The sequence below is a fragment of the Papilio machaon genome, chromosome 7, assembly GCF_912999745.1.
Source record: "Papilio machaon chromosome 7, ilPapMach1.1, whole genome shotgun sequence".
NCBI classification, from domain to species: domain Eukaryota; kingdom Metazoa; phylum Arthropoda; class Insecta; order Lepidoptera; family Papilionidae; genus Papilio; species Papilio machaon.
In genome coordinates this window covers 4,472,449-4,493,419 of record NC_059992.1, presented here as the reverse complement: position 1 = coordinate 4,493,419, position 20,971 = coordinate 4,472,449, and the positions used below count along the sequence as shown (strand labels likewise).

The window sequence follows — 20,971 nt, the reverse complement described above, 5'->3', positions numbered from 1 at the left end:
AATGTGTTTCTTTGTTTGTGAACGTGTTACAGTTGCTTCCGAAGTTTTGTAAAAAAAACTCGCTTAGTTCTTACTTCATAGCTCATCATAAGTGACCTGCTTTGTCTTAATAAACGAATAATGAATGATGAATTAATCATTAACTAAAAATGTCAACTGAAAGAAAATATCTTAGTTAAAATATACGGTATTTCTTTTGTTTCTAGATGCATATTGCATCATGAAAAGAAGTATTATATTAAAAAGCTATTCTAGTTTCCAAGGAAGGCTTTCCAGTCACCGTGTTAATACTATTATTTTTTACAAACTTAGAAGTGGGCTTAAAGGACAAAAGGTGGTATACTTAAGGGCGCCATTGCATAAGAGCGGCGTAGAGTATCACTAAGGGAATCTTTTATGCAAGTGTGGGAGAGGCTCGAGTACATTCTGTAGAAACCAACGTTGCGTGGTTTCCAAATAGGATTTAGTAGAGATTGCCATTACACAAGATTATCTTATCTGTTAAATATAAAAAAGTTCGTCGCCCAAGTTTGTTTCCAATGGTACAAATGCGTGATAGAATGGCTTACAAATGGATCGTGATTAAGGATTTAAGATTTTTTTACAAGTTATAAGAGCATTTTATGGTTGGTGTGTTTAAGTACTATTTATATATAAAAGGTTACTTAGATTACATATAACCTTTTTTTAAAATTGTTCATAACCAAAGGTGATTCGAAATGCATATTTTAAATTTTACCTTAGAAACGCATCCAAATCAATATTACAAACTATTTAGAAAACTATCCTCGTATCAAATCTTTAATTAGATGCAATCACTTTGCAAAACGTGATTGGGTATTGACTTTTAAAACGTCTGTACTCAATCATACACGATTTTCGTGATGGATGTAATAGATAAAAAAATTATGATTTCTCATTTAATTACATGTAATAAATCATTCTTCGATATAATTAATACCCTACATTATTATCGTTGTGCTAATGATGTATTGCATCTCATTAGAAAATATGCAATTCAAGTTGCACTTTCAAATAAATATACTTTTAATAAATAATTAAAAATTAAATTAAAAAAATTGTGTTTTGTATAAAACATTAAAGAACTGTCGACGACAGGAAAAATTACTGGACTTAAAAGGCATTGGAAAGGCATCACAAATAGTATAGCTTTATTAAAAAAATAGCCACGGAAAAAAATCTCATCTATCAATAGACGATATCAAGAAAAATTCTAATCCAAAATGTGATTAGCAAAATAAACATAATGAGGCGTCCAGTGATAAATCACCCCCGAACAAAGCCATCACTCTAATTAAATTCAAAATGTATCCATTTCCTTTTAGCAAACAAAATAATAAAGGCGCATTTATAGCGGTTACAGAATAGCGAAAGTGTACGTAGTGTGCTACGTATTGCAATGAAGTGTTGGAAAAAAGACGCGAGCGAGCGGGAGTTTTGATTGATCACCGACTCGGAGCCGTTTTTTGTGTGAAATTAAAAACACGGACTGGGCATGCGTTGGATTAAAAAGGAATTTCAGCCGGCCAATAAGCAGAGGGAGTCCCTGCCTTTGTCGAAAACAAATTTGGAAATTAATTTATTTTTATAAGACGAGAATTCGGTCATCGATTCGACATTATTAGCTCAATGTTAGATACAATCAACCGAGAATGTTTTTGCGCCATTTATACTGTCTATTACGTGCTTTTTCATTTGCCAATCAAATAATAATTTAAAATTGAAAAAATAATATTTAAATATACGTCATATTTAAATTGAATAAATTACTTTTTATCATCGCTAGTTTTTTAAAGTTAACGTCTCAATATTTATAATTAAAGATAGGCTATCGACATTATTGACAGAATATTTAAATGAAAATTTTATTCATTAATATTTAAAAATGTAATCGATCAAAATCTTTCACTAAAAGTTTTTTTTTTAATGTAACATATACTCTACGTAATGTTTTTTTCAAAATGCGACTTGATATTGGTATGTATAATTCGTTGAATCATGAGTAACACTACGACCTCAAGCGCACCGCAAACGAGTAATTAAAGCATTTATAATATATTAACATTATGCATAGTAAATTCATGGGAGACTTAGTTGAATGTTAGGATGGCTGGTGGCTGGGGAGAGCGATGAGTAACACCCAATACCACAAAGGTAAAGCGTAATAATAATAGCTGTTCCGAGCTTTACGAACGATCAAAATTGCAGAAGCACGTGTATAAAATACACTTTCTAAAGTAGATTTAAATTTTAATACGAAGCTCTCAGTCGAGGGTGGTAAGTAACGTCTTGGCGTTGGCAACACATGGATTTGCCTATTTCTTTTCATTTAACGTTTAAAAAATAAAATAAACTATATTTGTAGGCTACGAAATATGTTAGTATTATTAATTTGGGTATATATAAAGCAATTAAATCACTATTCACTTAAAAGTTGATATTTTAATGGTTTACAAAAGATTTATTTTGTAATATTATTCAATTTTTTTACCCCAGTAATTAGGTCCTTTTTAAATAATTAGTATGTGAACGATTGGGATATCCATACTAAACAGTCGCATTTCGGAACTCAGGTGTCGACTGCGGCCGATTTCACAAGACAATGCTTAATAATTTCATTTCACCATTACGTCGGCCATCTTTGCGAGTGGCACAGTTAGAGGGCACCGAGACGCCCTGCTCGGCAATTTGCATTGTAACTCGGACCACGTAAAGGCCCTAACGGCCACACCGTCACCTCCTAACTCCTTGAATATATAATTTTGTTGCTTTTATTAACAGCAACTTTGCGTGGGAATTGACGATATCCTTCCGCGGCGACTGTTTATTGTAGGAGTATAACTCGCTAGATTTATTTTATAGTTTCACAGGAGACTTTGTCCCGGGGGTCGCTACGGACACCTTCGTACAAAGTTTATAGAGATGGCCGATGTGTGGTCATTAAATTAGTTGGATTTATTTGACAGAAGGCTTGTTGTGTTCTTTTAATATGTTTAATACGTAAGAAACAAAGAACATTGTTGCAAAAGTATGCCAGCGCACAAAAAAGTTTTTAAGTCGTCGTATGAAAAGAAAAATAATGCTGTAGCATTAGGGCAAATGTCAGAGGAATAAAAAAAGAAGTCGCCGTTGAAGCAGGACGGTGAAATAGACGTAACCGTAATTACGTTCCCGGCCTTAATGCAAAAGTTGCCGCTCGAAACAGACTTTAGAAGTTTTGTTTTGTTTTGATGCCTATAAATTAATGTGTTTGTATATTTTCACTTTGAATCGATTAATACCTCTTGTTGTTTCAGGGGTACTTAAGTCTATTGATTTCTTATTGTCACTTTTTCTTTTTGCGACAAACAATTTTTCGCAATAAAAAAAATGCAAACATAATTTTTCGTAAAAAATTCTTTTAATCGTTTGAAGCTTAACTTGTTTTAATTGCAAAACAGTCTTTTTGTTAGTTTCCTAACATAAAAGTACATTAGTTGTTAGATATTTGAATTTATCAAGTACTACGAGCATGGGTTTATTATAATTTTTTAAGAAATATATAAAAAAATCTTATGTTATATAAACATAATATGAAGTATAGTTATACATTCTTCTTTAATATCTTGTAAAACATGCAACAGAGAAGTATAAGAAGGGAGTAGATCGGGTCTAATTCTTCCGGTAACTTTTAGGGGAATGTACGTTTAATTCCATTTCGTGTTTTGAACTCTTTAGGGGTTGGAATATCGCCATTAATAGGTTGTGAAAGGTTTCCTACTGAGCAATATTTGAAATGAACGCTTAGTGAGCAAACTTTGGCACTTTAATGTTTTATTAGGAAAGTCTCTTTGATTTATATTCCGTTAAAATGTTTTTGTCTTTGCTGTAACAAATTGTTAAAATTCAAAAAGCTTATTTATCGTAATTTAAGCGTATCTATATTTCACCCGATTAAAAAATACACGAATTGCTTATAAGGTGGCAAATGTACCAAGGTTTAAATTTATCATCTTAGCCTGATCCTTCATATATATGTATAATATTATAGTTTTCCTGCTCAGATATGCATTCCTGATTATGCGTAAATAATATTGTTCCCACACCGCAATTGAAGTGCTTTTATCGCGAGCTGAATGAGCGCCGGCCTGCATGGATACGGGCGTCTTATTCACCACTTACATGTGGATATTGACACTTCTGTCTGTCGTTAGCTTTTGTTCTAACACGTGTTAGGTTACATACACTCGCACGTGTTTCTGCGTCACTTGTGCTTGTGCTTTGGCGACTGGATTCATTTTAATTTTGTTTACGAGTGTTAGACTTCTTTTTTCTGCCTTGGTCTTTTTATACTATCTATTCCATGTTTATTACATTAATAACATAAAGTCGCGATGTCCAATGAAATTAATGAATTTAACAAATTAAATTTATTAAATGAATAACGCTGTAAGTTCGCGTAACGCGTAATGTTTATGTGAATTAAAACAGAAAGAGGCAATTTGTAAGCAATAAATTCAGTGTTTTTTCAATGATGCTGTCTCCAGTTCGTGAGGGAACTCTGCGGAGCGCCAAGTGAAAAGATAATCGCATCGCGCGTCGTTCGCGCGTTATAATTAGTACAAATCGTCTGCTACGCGCCTGCTTCGCGTAGACCTACGAATGCTTAGACATGCCTCATTACCAAAAACATTTAAGTCACTTGTAAAAGTAGAATAATTTTATTTAAGTGTAATGCTGAATTATATAAATTTGACAATTTAAAATGAATGTAAAATGTAAAAGCGTTCAATTTAAAAAATCAGGTTCATTGTTTGATACACATTTATTATGTAATTATAAATTTGTTGAACATTAACTATATATTTTTATCAAAAAGGACTTGGTCTTGTAATTGTTGAAATACTATTTTTTAGTTTAATTTTAACATCAATTATAGGTTGGCCATTCTAAACGATTCTAAGGTAAATGCAAATGGCACAGAGTTGCGCAGTCTCGCGAGTTAATAGATTCCATTATTTATCGCGAGTGATTCGAATCCGCATCTCGCGACGATTGATGAAGCCCACGGCAGCGACATCAGACGGCAGACGACAAATGAAATTAGACAAGGTTTTACTTGTAATTTCTAATTATTTTCCTCTAAATTTACAAGTGATTAATTCATATTTAAAACCCAGTGTCGTCATGAAAGCTGTAGCGAGGCGATTCACAAACAATTTAGTGATAGACGTATGCTAAAAGGATAAATGTTTATGTTGTAAATCAAAAGAAATAACGGTTCTGAAATCATAATAAAATTCCGGAACTCAGTGACTACAAAATCAAAATGAACAGAAGATACGCGGCACCTTTAAGTTAAATGCCACCAAGAATCTATTTAATGGAAGTCGTTTTTATATCGCTTTCCCAGCGATTGGTTTCTACTACTAAGTCGAACCGATCAGTAAGCGATTCGACTCGGCTTGGAATCTTAAAATTTTTAGTTTTATAAGAAATGTCTATTGTGCGCTGTGAGATAATGCCCCCGATCACCCGATCGCTTCGGTGACGATGCGATTTAATCAAACAAATTAAGATTGATTTTTTTACAACGGCGCGCTAAAGATATGCAATGAATATCTTTTTCTTTAACCGAAATCGATTCAATGCGGTGCTTAACCGCGGACCATTTTAATTAAAACGGCGTCAAATCAGTCGATTCTTTTGGCGAATCCGACCCGGCCAAACGATTCCGGGCCACGGTAATATTGTATAACAACAAAACCTAATTTCGGTCGGGATCGGCTACCGAAAAGTGCAGATCGAATGCGGTGTAAATATGCCGTCACTAATCACTCACCGTCGAAAGAACCTTTGGAATTGAATCTAAACATTTGTCTCCTAACGAATCGTGTCGCGCCGGTCGCAGCTCAAAGCGGCGTGATTCGGCACTATGCGAGCTCGTTTCCGAATGCTCGCTGCCCATTAGTTCCCCGGGCGACGCCTACCCGCTAAATGAGATGCCTCGCACATACAACATAGTTACAAACTAATGAAATCTCAGAAACATCTCAACCCATTTTCTTAACAACTTTTCCGAGAGAGCAGTCGAGTTCAAAGATTTTACCCCAAGAAATAATTCCGCTAATAACGGCCGCCGCTCGTACGACTACGTTATGCAACCATAGGAATTTCATTAGATACACACGCGTTTGTTTGTTAAGGCGTTTTCCATTGCTAAAAGTTTCTTGAGGCGGGTATAATTCCTTTGTTTGTTGTTGGGGAGGCGCGCCCGCCTCACCCACTACGTTTTCTAAGTCATCGGGTCCAATTATGCCCCTTTGTAGGTTTTGATATGTAAATTCACGATTTTATTAAACAAACCGTGATGCCATTCGAAAGCAGCGAGCCGTATTAATAGCTTCTTCAGATTCCTCTAATCTCTTTATCTTAAGACAACATTGGATAATTTCGGGGGAGGTATTCGCCTCTGCGCATCACGCTACTAGTTCAAGCGAAACGATTCACGCGAGCGATGAGCCTCATGCATTATATTCGTACGTACTCGTATAGATAGTTCGACGAGCTGATGAAACGAATGTATAATTGTTATTGCCGGCAGCAGAGGTGTACAATGGCCCTACAAATTAATCTCCAACATGTATGTGTTAAGCGATTGTTACTGTCGCAACTACCCATTCGATTTAAGCTTAATTTTTACCCCAGCACTATTAATAATTTACAGAGAACACCGGCAACGTTTGCGCCATATTACATCGCATAAATTAATAATGTCGCTCGCTTGTTTAACTGCGAATCGGATGAGTTTTATTGACAATTTTGTTTGGGAAAGAGCAATTTGCGGGATGGCCACCCAGTGCCACGAAGTGGTCACAAAACAGGGGCCCGCCGCACTCACGAGGGGCGACCACGATGTGCCTCGTGGATTTGCAGTATTTGATAACTAAGCCGTTTACGATAACAGGTACACAATATTGTGCTGCCGCTTTCATTCCTAAACTAATGTCGATAGATGTAATTAGCGTTATAATAAAGCCGTTAATTCACTCATGTGTTACTGAAATAATTTAACTTCTATGTGTTGGATATCTAATTACGATCAATTTACATACTCAGCAATTGAAAACTCATATTTTATACTTGCTGTTATTAACTTACTAATTTCACTAGTTTTTTTTTTCAGTTTTAAACAGTAGAAAGTGGGATATTTCGAATGATTCTGAAAAAATTGACTTGACAATAACGTGAATGTAAAAAAAACTCTTGACTTCCTTTTCCACCGCCATCACATTTACTAAATGTTTGAACTAACAATATGTACATAATGTATTCATTTAAATAAAAATATTATTTGAATACCATCTCCACACATTCGTAGTCCAACTAACTGATGAGGCAGTCGTTTGTTGTGTTTGCATCGCATAAATGTAACTCGATACGATACGAGCGGCCGTACACAATTGCATTTGGGGTTTCATTGAGGAGATGCCACGTCGCACTATTATTGTTCTAACATTAAATTTCACATCTCTATGACAAACTCCCACAACTATACCGTACTTCTACTTTGACAATTGCAGTACCCAAATGTTTAGTTGTTTTATAATTATTATGAATTTAAATTAAGTATGATCCTAGCACACGTTTCTTATCTTTGCTCTTACTTTTAAAATTTCCTTTTGTATGTTAATAAACATAATTGTGTTTCTGCAAGCCGAAAAAATTGAACCGAAGCAAGAAAATAACCTTATAGAATGGAATATTTCGTGGTTATTAGCGCTCGCACGATTTCTACCCGAGATTATACTTTTTCGATCAAATATCAATGTTACAAATGTTGAGATGCGAAGATAAGGTCCAATCGGCGGAGGAATTGCAACTTTCGAATGTAGCGTTATCGCGCGCGAGCAAAGCGCGTTGTCGCCTCGAATCAACACAAGCTTTTGTTATCGTTCAATTTGAATCCGCCGCCGGCTGCTTTATTATTTTAATGAGAGTCAATTTTCAGGGATAATTGAATGGACGTCGCGGTGCTACGATTATTACTGTGTTCTATACACGGCCTAATGCTGAGCTCGATTTAGGTATTAAATCGATATTGACATATATTATATCTATACGAGTAGCCAACGATTTAGTTTTAATTGTTATACTCATCCTGAAAATTATATAATAAAATATAATGAAATTAGGGAACAGAATCACGATAAACAGGAAAAGGACTGAAGTGTTTTCTAAGAATATAAATTTTAAGTATAATTTGTTCAATTAACTAGGGTTTAAGGCCATCAGAATATAAGTGGGTAATAGCCACGGTACCAGTAGACCTCATTTGATTTTACACAAACTTGAACTATTAATTACAGTAAGTATTGCCATTATTGGCCAGTAAATTAGTTAATGGTTTAAATTACAATTCAAACGGACTGTCAAATATTTGCAGTGGTCGGAAACAGTCGCGGCGACCCCACCTATAATCAACGCGACATTCGTACCGTAGAGTTATATTATGGTGACATTTCGATTCTAATGGCGCGCTAGTTTTGCCTATAGTTAAAGTTGACTTAGTGCCGCCGGCTTAATTAAAGGGGTGCGTTTTGATTTGTCGCCAACGATATAAAAGTATGTGTTTAATGTTTTGATTGCAGACTGTTACTCATTCATTACAGCTAAAGGCAATATAAAAGCTGTCAAATGTATTTTATTTAAATACGCTGTTAGGAAACAGGATTGGTTTAAAGATATAGTCCAAATCGATCTTCCAATATAGTCCAGAATCATACATAAAGTAAAAGAAACATAGAGTTTTTCTGAACTTAATATTCATGTTAGTTAGATTTAATTGTTTGCTAAATATTTTTTTCAATCAAATTGTCTTGGAAGCTTAGCAAGAAGGATAAATAGATGCGTTATCAATTCATTGAGCAGTAGATAATGAGTAAAGTGGAGTTGGGTAGAGGTGGTGTAACGGAATACTCACAGCGGTACGTTTTAAAGAGATATGAGTTGTGGGCACGCCGGTGACCGCAACCACGGCACGCGACGCCCGTGCCCCGCTTCGTCCCGCACGCACCCGCAAACCATCGCTAATACGTGCGTCTAACACGGTCACTTGATACCAATTATCATTATATTACATTCATCACTTCAACTAAAAATAATTAAGAATAAAACAAAGGCGTCAGAAATATTTTCTAATTAATACAGTCCCATTACAACATTTATTATAAAATTTAACAAAGGGAAGTATAAGTAAGAGGGAAATAAACACTACACATTTAACAAAAACCAAAAATATTTTTTCACAAAATAACAAGCATTAAAAAGGAATGCAAAGGAATTCCAACATGTTTATTTATACGTAACATACGTAACTTTAATTGGCAGAAAAAACGTGTAAATTAAGTACACAATAGCAATGTGTCTCATTACACCAAAAATTCAAGCTCATTTTGGAGAGACGTTAACGGTAACCTTAAAGTGAGAGCTTTAGTTTCGACAGCTCACCTCGCGTGACTAGTCAGCTTAATAAGTTATTTTTTTTATTCTCATACACAGTTCCGAGCGAATTGATTAAGTCTATTAACTCGTTTCTATAAAGTGACAGCCCTAGCATTAAAGATGGCTGCGGTTTGTTTCCTTCTTTTGAGTGAAATTCGATTATCGGTGTGAGATAGTCTAAGTGAGGCTTTTAAATTAGCGCAACGTATAATTAAAACGACAAAGTATAATTAAAACGGTATCAGGAATAGATTTATTTAGCAGTATGCTTGTATTACACACAAGTACTGAATTTTTGAACTGCCTGTATTTATATGCGCCATTCAAAAAAGTTACATATATACCAGAAATGTTTAATATGGATAAAAAATATCTGCGTATGTTTAAAAAGTTTAATTTTAAAATCTAAGGATAAAAAATATGCTCAACTTTGTTGCTAGTTAACGTAATTTTATTTAATTGTTTAGACACCTTGAAGGTGGTAAAATTTACATATAAATGTAGTATTGATAAATAAGAAGCTACTGGTTCGTTCGAGCTACTTTATTTAGTCATTACAAAAATAATTGTTTTATCGCGTTCGTGTTTATAATCATGTCACCCGCCGTATTTAGGACATTCAACAAATTCATGTCGGACTATCAATTCAATATAAACAAGGTGAACCATTATTTACACAATCGCGTAACATAAAAAGAAATATTTTCCATGTTTAAAATTAGTTTCGTTTAATTTGTTATATTTGAATTAGATAAGCGGACGATGAGAAGCTGGGAACGGAAGTCGCTCGCTCTGACGTCTGTCAAGCGGGAAGATAGTGTTTTGTGAATGAATGATATACTCTAGTCAGCACACGGCTTAATGGAATAAATACCATATCTTGGAAGATTTGTATAAGAATTTAATTAAAACAATTATAAACTTAAGCAAATAAAGTTTTTAAATAACCTTACACCTTCATAATAATAGTAATAGTAAAATCGTTATAAAAAATGGGGATAGCCGAAAAATTATGTTTATAAAAAACTTTCTAGGTGATAAAATGTATAGTTTTTTGTTCTATAAATATTTGTCGTACATAAAGTTGCAATTCTATTATTATATTTGCCAAAGCTTATTATCTATCACACATTAGACACAAAATATGCTCTTAACAAGTTAAACTAATATATTTAACATCACTCCTAAAAAGCGTCGATATATTTTTTTTAATATAAATGTAATCGACACAAAATTTATTCTGATCTATCGATGAGTTTTAAATAAGCGCCTTAAGAATTAATCATAACCCGGATGTGGAACACAATAGAATGATTCCCATATGCCTCCGACAAAACAAAACAGGGTTTAAACATCGTCTAAGCGCTGAAATAACAAACCGATTACGCCACGATCACTCTTAAATTTGGCCTCAAGTGATAAGCTGACAGAGAGTGTAAGGCAATTCTACATCATTACAAAACTATGGCACGAAAGCTACAACGAATGATGATCAATGAATGTATTTTAAGAACTAAACTAAATATTCAAATAAAATTTAAGCGATTCCAATTATTTCGTTGAATATGTTATTATAACCGCTTGTAGACTATCACTTGGAGTAAAATGTGAAAACAGCATTGGTAGTCTCACTCAGCGATCCAATATTTAATAGTTTTATGATGTATTATCAAAACAAATCTCAACCAGTTACTATGAAGCGCTGCGAGTACGTTTCGGCTGCAATTTGTCCTCGCCCAAACAGTTTTGATATTTGAATTTTTTTTTGACTACTAACGAAAAATATTTGTGCCAAGTAATATTCCGTTACAAAACAAACCAATTTTTTTATAACAATCAGAATTGAAAGGTAAACATTAAATTCAAGTTAAATTAATGTTTAAAAAAATTCAATTAGACAGAGTGTATATTTTTAAACTTGTTAACATTAACATTTGTATAGAATTAACGTAATTATATACTAGAAACAAAGTTAAAAAAAACATTGAGTCAGAAAAAAAGTTCACTTCTACTTAACGTCATGATTGAGAAGATTAGAACTATTAATTTTTGCACGGACACAACCACCTGCATCGCCTCAAATAAACTTCTGTTAAAATAAGTAAACCGGTACGACTGGCATTTAATGAAATGTAGCCCTGACGTGGACATTATTCATGCCCGCTAATTGTATTTCTTATACACAGAGAATAATAAAAGCAATTAGAGTTTTATGTCTCTCGCCCCTAAAACAAGTTTTATATTTTTTGTACCTATATTAACTTTGTTCATTGATTGGTAAAGATCTAAAGATACCAAATACCGTCGTTTCACGACGTCCCATTTATATTAATGTATATTTGTTATACCTATAAATTTGTGGAGGTTAAAAATAATGAAATAGTATCAAGATATGTTAATCATAGTGTAAGACAAACAGAAACGGTCGATACAAAAGGACTTAACATGTTTTTTCTTCATATTTTATTATGAACTTCTGTTCAACATCCAGCTGTGTTAGTCTGATCAAACAAAAGATTTTTCAGATGAACTCGCACAGTCAGAATGTAACTATTACGTTCTTGATTTATGAATAACTTTTGTTTACTTTAAAATTCCCGACGATATTTTAAGAAGCGCGGATACATCGTATACGTTCAGCTCAATATTTTTATACTAATAATCTATTAATTTATAAGTATTTTACTTAAGAGTTATATTTTTAATGCCACATTGACACATGTGCTATTGACAATAATACTAATAATATTGTTACAATCATTCAAGAAAACAATTTAAATGCTAAATAATACTGATCCCAATAACTTATGTACAAGTGATACATATAATCATACCCGTTCATGTCCACTAATATTTTACATTAAAGTAGATTAAGATCTTTGTAACCAAAATTATGTATTGTATAATTTTATTGTCCCCTAAAAGAAAATCCAAGGTTTAAGTGCATGCTCGATACATTAATTGCTCGTGCGTAGCATCGCACTTGGCTGGATTTTTAATAGATAATTTTCTCGGCCGCTGTCGACAGAGCCGATTGTTTCCCTAATAACCTGTTAAAAAATCATAACGTTTATTTTGGTTCGGGCCGCAACGATCACACGTCCGCGACTCTATTCTGTTTCAAATCTCTGGCGCTTGTTTGTTTTCATTTTTTAAATAAAACGTACAAAATGAAGTTGAACATGAGTCGAACAAAGCTTTGTTAGTTATTAAATTATTCCGTGAATAATTGCTCTGAAGAAATAGAACAAAAGTGCACGTGGGCGGGTAATTGTACGTACTTAGCCGTGCAAAGGAATTCATGTACAAAATATATAAAAAGAAAGACGTAATATTTCTAAATTGTACACACAGAAAATTTGTTTGACTTTAATCTTGATAATAGAATGTTAGTTTTGACAGTTATCCACTTTGTTACGGTTGAAGTACTACTGTAAGCTCATCGAAGTAAAGCTGTGACATTGCGCAACACCTAATGCTTACACCGACTCTTTTGCTTTGAAATATAAATTGATAAAATTCAGGTGCCCATAAATCATTTGTTTCCTGTATCATTAACTTAGGATATTTAACTTCACGGTATCTAACCTAATAGACCTTATTAGGCTAAAAGCCGTGAAGTTTAATATCCTTTCTTAAACAGTTGTAAAATTATTAAAAAGTTAACCACCATATTGCTACATTTGTTCAAGTTGAATTTCCTACAGTCAAATAGTTCTAGTTTATCTTTCGAGTGTCTTTCTAATGGTAACCGATGAAAAACATGTTTGGTTTTTTGCTCACGAAAGTAGTTAAAAGCCGCCGGCACAGCATATGACTTATATGACTCGACAATATTTGTTGCCAGAATTAGACGGAATTAATTTAGGAACTAACAAAACGTGTTCCTGGCAGGTAGCGATTCTTTTTTTAATGGCCGCCCCAAATACGACCGAGATGGCGAGAACAGTAGCTAAACTTTTTCATTGTTCCCTTCATGCGTGTCAATGTGAATAGAAAGCTATTTCATATTAAAAAGGAAACTATTTGGAAATTAATGACTGTAATAGTTACAAATTAATAAAAACGTATCGAATTTCAAATTAATTTTTGGCGCCACAGGCAAAAAGTTGATTTGATACTTAAAAAAAATAGTGACGTTGCATGATTGTAAAGAAAAGTAAATAAGTTTGTATGAGCCTAACCTGCCACTGAATTTCATCAAACAATTCGACACTTATTCCATTTCTTGGGGTAATTGACAAATAAAGTTTTTTAATTCTTGGTTCCTCTACAATGTATTGACAGTTATCAGTATGTCTCTTTTTTAGATTAAAACAGTAGGGTTTCAATTAAAGTAATGAAAAATTATAATCCCATAAAGTTATCGTAAAGTTTCTTTCATAAATGTCTTTAGCAAACACAATTTACATTTTATTGTAACAGGCGTGGGCGTGAAAGTCTGACCCTTGGGGCGGGTGTCGCGGTCACTCATTCAGAAATTCTATAATTGAGGAGAACGCAACAAACGAGAATAGCCCTGTCCACGCCAACACATTGCGAACAAAGCGTGCCAAACGCAGTGCGCTATGACGAGTGATTGAAAAATTTCTGTAAAGCCAAATTGTTAATTTCGGACACAAAACAATTTTAAATCTGTGTCTTTGTGTTGATTTATACGACCTAAACTTTTTCTAATCGTAAAATCATTATCAACGAAAGTTTGCAAATGAACGGAACTAATTGCACCTGAAGTTTCTCTTAATGTTTTCATGACTTTTGAACCAACAGTAAGTAAAAAGAAAAATTTAAGATTCTGTCACATATGTAGTTTTTCGCAGAGCGAATTACGCAATACAATGAAATACTCGCAGAGGTTCGTATACAGGTACGCGTCGTTGCCGATATTTTGTTCTTTAGTAACCAAAATCTGTCGCTCGCAACCTGATTATCAAGATCATCGTGAGAAAAGTCGCTGCGATTTTCAAGATCACGGAAGAAATCTATATAGAATATATAAATATTAGGAGTAAATCTGTAAAGTTGAGATGTAGTCACTACGTTGTGTGTACAGAGCACGCAACTCGCGACGCAAGGATACAATATTCGTTTCGAAGGTGTACGTTGCGTTGTGTACGAAGGGGCTAACTTTACAAAGTTATTCAATTTTTTTGAATGTAAAAGGAATTTCTAATATGCATTGAAAACAAAATGAAAATATGTTATGAAAGCGTAGAAGAAATGAAATAAAACGTTAATATGTCGGGAGCTATAACAGTCTACAATGGGGTCGGACAAAGGGAAATTGTAAGATAGCTCTTCAAGGAGCGAGATCGAGTTACGCAGATGGAGTTTCACCCGCTCTGAATAAAAGTTATGTTCAGATGTCTCTTGTATCACATTATGATTTTAATGTCTGGATATTAGTGACATTTTTTAGTCTAATTATTACATCTGTCCTGTCGAGTGGGGATATTCGCTGTTTAAATCTTATTCGAAAAATTTGATTGAATATGGTTTTTTCGATATTTGATCGTTGGTTTCTGAAATCTTCGTAAACATTCTTAATATTATATTTGATTAAGCAGAGATACCATTATGATATATAAACGGGAATTTTGGTCTCAGAAACCCACGGTTAGTCATATAATAAAAAATCAGATTTTTCAAACATAAAAGTGGGTTTTCACTGTTAGAACATACGTATATAAAAATGTTGTTTTTTATTTATTTATTTTAAACGACATGGATGGTTTTGTGAAACTTATACCTACATGCGTATTATAATATGTTAATACCATAACGAATGAAAAAGGAAGAGAAAACTAAACCAACCTTTAGAACTCCTGAGTAAAATGTAACTTATATTCATTCAAAGTTAAAATACGCTCAAAGAAGCCTATAGCGGGTGTATTCTTTACGAATGTTGCAAAACGGATTTAAAGTCTTTCTGAAGATGACGTCTCTTTCTTCTCAGCAGTCGTCGAGTTTCCTTTGTAATTAAATATTGAAATTAAGAAATGAACAACCGCTAATTACAGGAGCTTGTCCCTCGGGGCCCGATTGCGTTGCCCCCGGAGCCGTAGAAAGGGGTGTCAGAGAGTGGGCTTCGCTTACCATTTAATATTTAAGATTCCGCTCCGAATGTGTGCTTTACAAGTCGTACGTATGATTTTGATATACTTTATCAAACTGGAATATTATTATTAAATTCTCTACGAGGTATATGACGTCATCTCTCTTCAATCTATTCTACAATAGAATTTATAAGCAATGAAATCGAGCAACAGTTTGTTATAAAAAAGAAAATAGAGCTATCATAGTACGAACATAAATTCAATGTTTGGACATTTCAATTACCCAAACCACGTGGCGTGCCGCCGAAATCGTGCCATGAGCAATAAAAATTAGAAAAAAAAGCAGCAAACGTCCCTCTTTACCGAAAAACACGAACTACTCAACATCGCAGAGATATATGAGAATAGAGTTTATTTTTGTGACTTTCTACTATACAACATATACGTCTATGATTCAGTAACAAATGATTCTAGGGATATTGATATGAGATTATTAAGAAGTCATTTGATGTTATTGATTCTAAGAGATTTTTAAACCTTATCAAATTAAAAAAGGTTATGGTGCTTTGATCACATTAAAATTATCATAATAACTTCTCACAAGTGTATTCGTATCTTTGCCACAATTTTGATATAGCTTGTAAAATTTATCGCTTGTTAGAATCAGTTCGAATCAAAACTAGTTGAGATCTAACATAGTAATAAGTATGTTGGGAATGTCTTTATTAACTGATTTCAAATCAAGAGTGTTCGGGAGCTGGTTAATATCCAATCAGACAAACGTAATTAGTTTTGTAAATAAAATGCCTCGGAGAAATTGAAACGTAGACGCTACCTGACGCCGATGGTGACTTGCTCTATTTGTGTATTGTGCTGGAGAATAAAATATTACACATGGCATTTTCATGATAAAGCAACATCATCTTAGCAATACTTCTGTTTAAAATTTAAATAAATATTTTGCTTGTTAAAAGAATAACATAGTATTTTATATTGAATTTTTTCAAAGGTTTGTTACATAAATTATGAAATGTCAAAACCACTATTCGTACAAACTGCGATAGAAGTTGTGTGGGCCTGTCTATTAGACAGATCTTGTATATACTAATAATTTCAATAAGTAATGAAAATTAGACAACGACAAAACATTACAGATAGAAGTTTTTTTTAATTAATACCGTAAATTATAATTCCGCAGCTGTTTGTGCATTTATTTTTATTTAGAATATAATCAAGTTTCGACATGCCCTGAGGGACAGGTAAACATTAAGGGGGCATCTTGCTCCATCTGAACATGGAATCATTGTAAAGTCGACTTATGAAACCAAAACTTTTCCGCCCCCAAGCATTTTTATTTAATTTTTTATTTTTACGACACGATTAAACGCGGCTTTGCTTTCACTTTTTATTGTTACTGTGGACGTTCCCTCTAATTTTTGGCTTCAATTAAATTTTCCGCTTTATTAAATCATTATTTTTGATGGCACCATGTTTAGTGCACGATACCTGTTTCACTTTATATCCTAACTTTATATTTTTAATTATATTTTTTAAATATAAAAAACATTTAACTAGTTTATGATGTCATACAAAATCAATAATGTGCGTCTCTCTTCTTCCTCAGGTACTTCTCAAGGTGAATAGGTATTATGTGTAATCAAGTAGATCTCATCTAGCCTCAACCGGAACTCGTTTAGGAAAATAGAGCATCGCTTTTTTATGAACAAAATCATTTATCATGTTTATACTGAACCCAAGACAAACTGCTACTGCGTTTGAGTTTACCGTAGATAAGATTACGCGCGTTTGTTTTACCTTGTCTACCGATTCCCGGGCCATTTTTGTAACAGTGGCCCATTGTTTGGTTTTTCCAGCCATGATTCTAGTCGAATCATTTCAACAATCACAAGGGGTTAAAAGGCATTGACCTGAGTGGATCAAATTTTATAACCTACTCACTTATGACTGTGACGTAAACTTATCTTGGTGTCTTAATTTTTTTGCCAAAAAAATATATATCCTGGGTTGTCCACTTTACCAATTTTATGTTTATTTCTGTCGGCTTTGGCATGAATTTGGCATAATAATATATTAGTATTGAAATTCATTAATATTCAAGTGTTTATTTTGTGTTGTAGAAGCGAAATAGTATTTTTTTTGCACGTGCTGATTTTTTTCTCCTCTTTTTTCATATGTACAAAACCTCGAGAACTCGTAGACACTTTACTATGACAAAAAATTCTGATCGAGTTCGAATCCCAGTCAAAGTTCGACTAGTGATGGATATACGATAATAGATAAATTATTGTTTAAATATTTGATGCTGGTTTAAAAAAATCCCGTTACGTGATTAAACCGGCGCACCGCCGGATGTGTTTCGACGCGACCTATTGTTTTATAAAGGGCCCGCTTATGGATCTGATGTTTTAAGGATAAAGAACAGTTTTGAAAGAGTTTAATTTAATACATAAACATTCCCATACGAGTTATAGAGTAACGTGTAAATATACATCAGGAGAGGAGCCGGGTCGGGACAACTATAAACATAATATGACTATTAGCTCGCGATAGCCTGTCAGCGACTCGTATTTGGTCTTTTCAGTTTGTTGAAACTCCCTTGTAGTCGGGGAAGGATGTTTACGCCCCGTAAATGTTATGATTTAGTGTCAGTAATTGGTAGTGAGTGTGAACACGTCCACTAAGAGTCGAGAATAGTAACACAAATATAATAACAGAGACCCTCGCCTCTATTTATAGTGCAGGCAGACGACGCCGTTCGCTTTGTTCACTTCACATTACCTGCTCACTTTAATCATTGTTATTTTTTAGTTGAAAGCGTACTATACTCACTGAAACATAAAGATTACGTATGTATTTGTGTATGTTGTACATATGTACTTGTAAATTTAGTAAATATATAGTCAAACACTAATAACATTAATGTATAGTCTGTTTTTCAATCTATATTTCTAGTTATCTTAAGACTTCGATTGAAATTAAAGTTGTAAGAGTAATCTCATTGAATTTCTAACTTTATACTTAAGTAGATGTCGCTCCGGATTCTTAATTAGTAGCCGTTAGTTAGTAGTTAGAAAACTTAATTAGTAGCTTATATGTTCTACATGTATATAAAATTTCAGCGAGATCTGTTCAGCTGTTCTGGAGATACCATCTAACAAACTTCCATCCATCCATCTATCTTAACATTCGCATTTATAATATTAGTAAGATAGCAAAGATTAGATGATGAGAAGGATATTAAATTCATGTGTGGACAGTAATATTAAGTTCAAATGAAAATAAATTTTAAATGCAGAAAAATTAAAATTCCGCAGCAAATTTCTAGTAGCGCTCTTTTTGCTAACGTATAAATTACATTAAAAATGGTAACATAAGCTTGTGTAAACTATACGTAAATGTTATTGCTTTATTTTTTGCAGAATTTAATACAATAGTTGTGTATGTTTGTTGAACTATCTATCAAGGGTACATCAGTATCTGGGGACTGCTTGCGGCTGCTATTTGAACAGTGCCACTCGTGAGCGATGAATATTGCCGAACAAATATAACATACTGCAAAACTATCTGCGGTGTTAATTTCACTATGGGGTTGGATTCCGTGTCAAAATGCGCATCGTAATTTATTTAACTTATTTTCTAGAAAAATGGTTTTAAATTCCACTTCTATTCTGTATAATACACTTATCAGTTTTCTCTTCTGGCTATATTGCTAATTCAAAAAAATAAGTTATCTCTGGTGGTTACTTGAATTAACTTTTAAGTTATCTCTGGTCCGGAAACAAAGCTTAAGTACCTGTTGCGGACTTATTTGTGCGCTCGTCGGTCGGTATATAAATCGTTCGGAAATCGTTCAGTAATAAATCGAACGCATTTTAATGGGTGTTTATCTGTGCGAGCTTTGCGGCGTTCAGATTACGCGCGCCGGCTAAGTGGCGGTCGCGGCACGTGTCTTCTTATCGGTGTCGTTCGACACTTTCAATATTCGATTTCGAGACTCTTCCCTACCGCGCTCCACACTGCTCTATATACCACTCGCTGACTGAAATATGAATAGACGATTCTTTTTTAATTTTTATTTATGGAAATTTAATTGATAACTACAAAAAAGAAGACTAAAATTAAAGTGAAACTCGTGTCTCGTGACTAAATAAAACTAAACCTAAGGATGTAGTTTGTTTATTTATTTAATAAAAGGTAATGGAAGTTATTACAACTAATTGAATTCGTTTATCAAAAGATTAAGTATTTTATATCTACAAACAAACGCTACAGATAAGTATTGTTTTTTAAATGAGGTGTGTAAGAATAATCACATTTATAAGATACGAAACATTTATTGTTTTTATAGAAGAATTAAGGAGTTTTAGAGATTTAACATATTTTACTTTAAATACTTGATCATGATGTAACAAGGAGGAAAACTCCAACGTCAACATGTACAATACGCCCCAATGCGTAACCGAAAACGGGACTCGCCGCAATCCAAGCTAATGGAGTGTCTCATAATGACGGCTGCTGACATAAAAATAAATAGGCGAGACTCGGTTTCTGCGTAAGCCGATACTATGATAACAGCATCGCTCCCCCGATAATTGCCGAACTTGGTCGACGCTCTGACGCTTAGTTGTAATGTAGTGCGGATTAGTTGCTTCTGATGTAATTGGTCCGTGCTTATGATTGCCTGGTAACTCGTCTTTAATAATGCCTCATATTCTTCTCACTCTATCCTTCCAAATAGATCCACACAGACCTGCACTCTGACAAGGATCTTATGACAATTTTTTCACATTGACAGGGCGCCCACAAGGGTTATCAGTAAGAAAAATGCTTTTTCTTACTTCATCCGAAATTCGTCCTTGTTTCAACTGTAAGCAATTGATTTGTTACTTATGACCTGAGTGCCAGTAGCAATTTTGACTAATTAAATTGTTACACTACATATGGTAGGTAAATTTGTATTTATTTAATACGTTTGTGTATGTTCAGAATTAATAACAACGAGGAGTCGAATGATAGTGAAATTTATTTGGAATAAATGGCAACACTAACTCGTGAAGCTCCGCTCTCTCATTGGTCGAAATGACATTATTAGATCATATAATTTCTGAACAGCCATAAGATGCTTATTGAACTATAATGAAATGTTAAAGTTAGCCTCATTGAATCATGGATTTAGTTCTTTCATCTAAATAAGATTTAGAATATTAATTTTGTTGCTTTTTAATAAAACGTTATGTGGTAAAGCAGTATCGCGAAGCTTTTAGACTTTATCTTGAAGAACCGGATTGACCACAATAAATTAGATACAAGTAGCATTGCACACAAATTATGTTAATATAATTAAGTGTCCTTTGAAATTATACGTGCAAATTATTTATCGCATTATTTGC

The 20,971-nt window shown here is 33.7% G+C and overlaps 1 protein-coding gene across 1 annotated transcript in view; it reads left to right on the top strand.

Annotated features, from left to right (window-relative positions):
* Positions 1-20,971, top strand: part of LOC106715053 (dachshund homolog 2) — a 132,453-nt gene that overhangs the window by 31,440 nt on the left and 80,042 nt on the right. Inside the window, 1 exon segment of the mRNA XM_045678490.1 lies at positions 17,185-17,196. Within this exon segment, the coding sequence (XP_045534446.1) occupies positions 17,185-17,196 (12 nt within the window).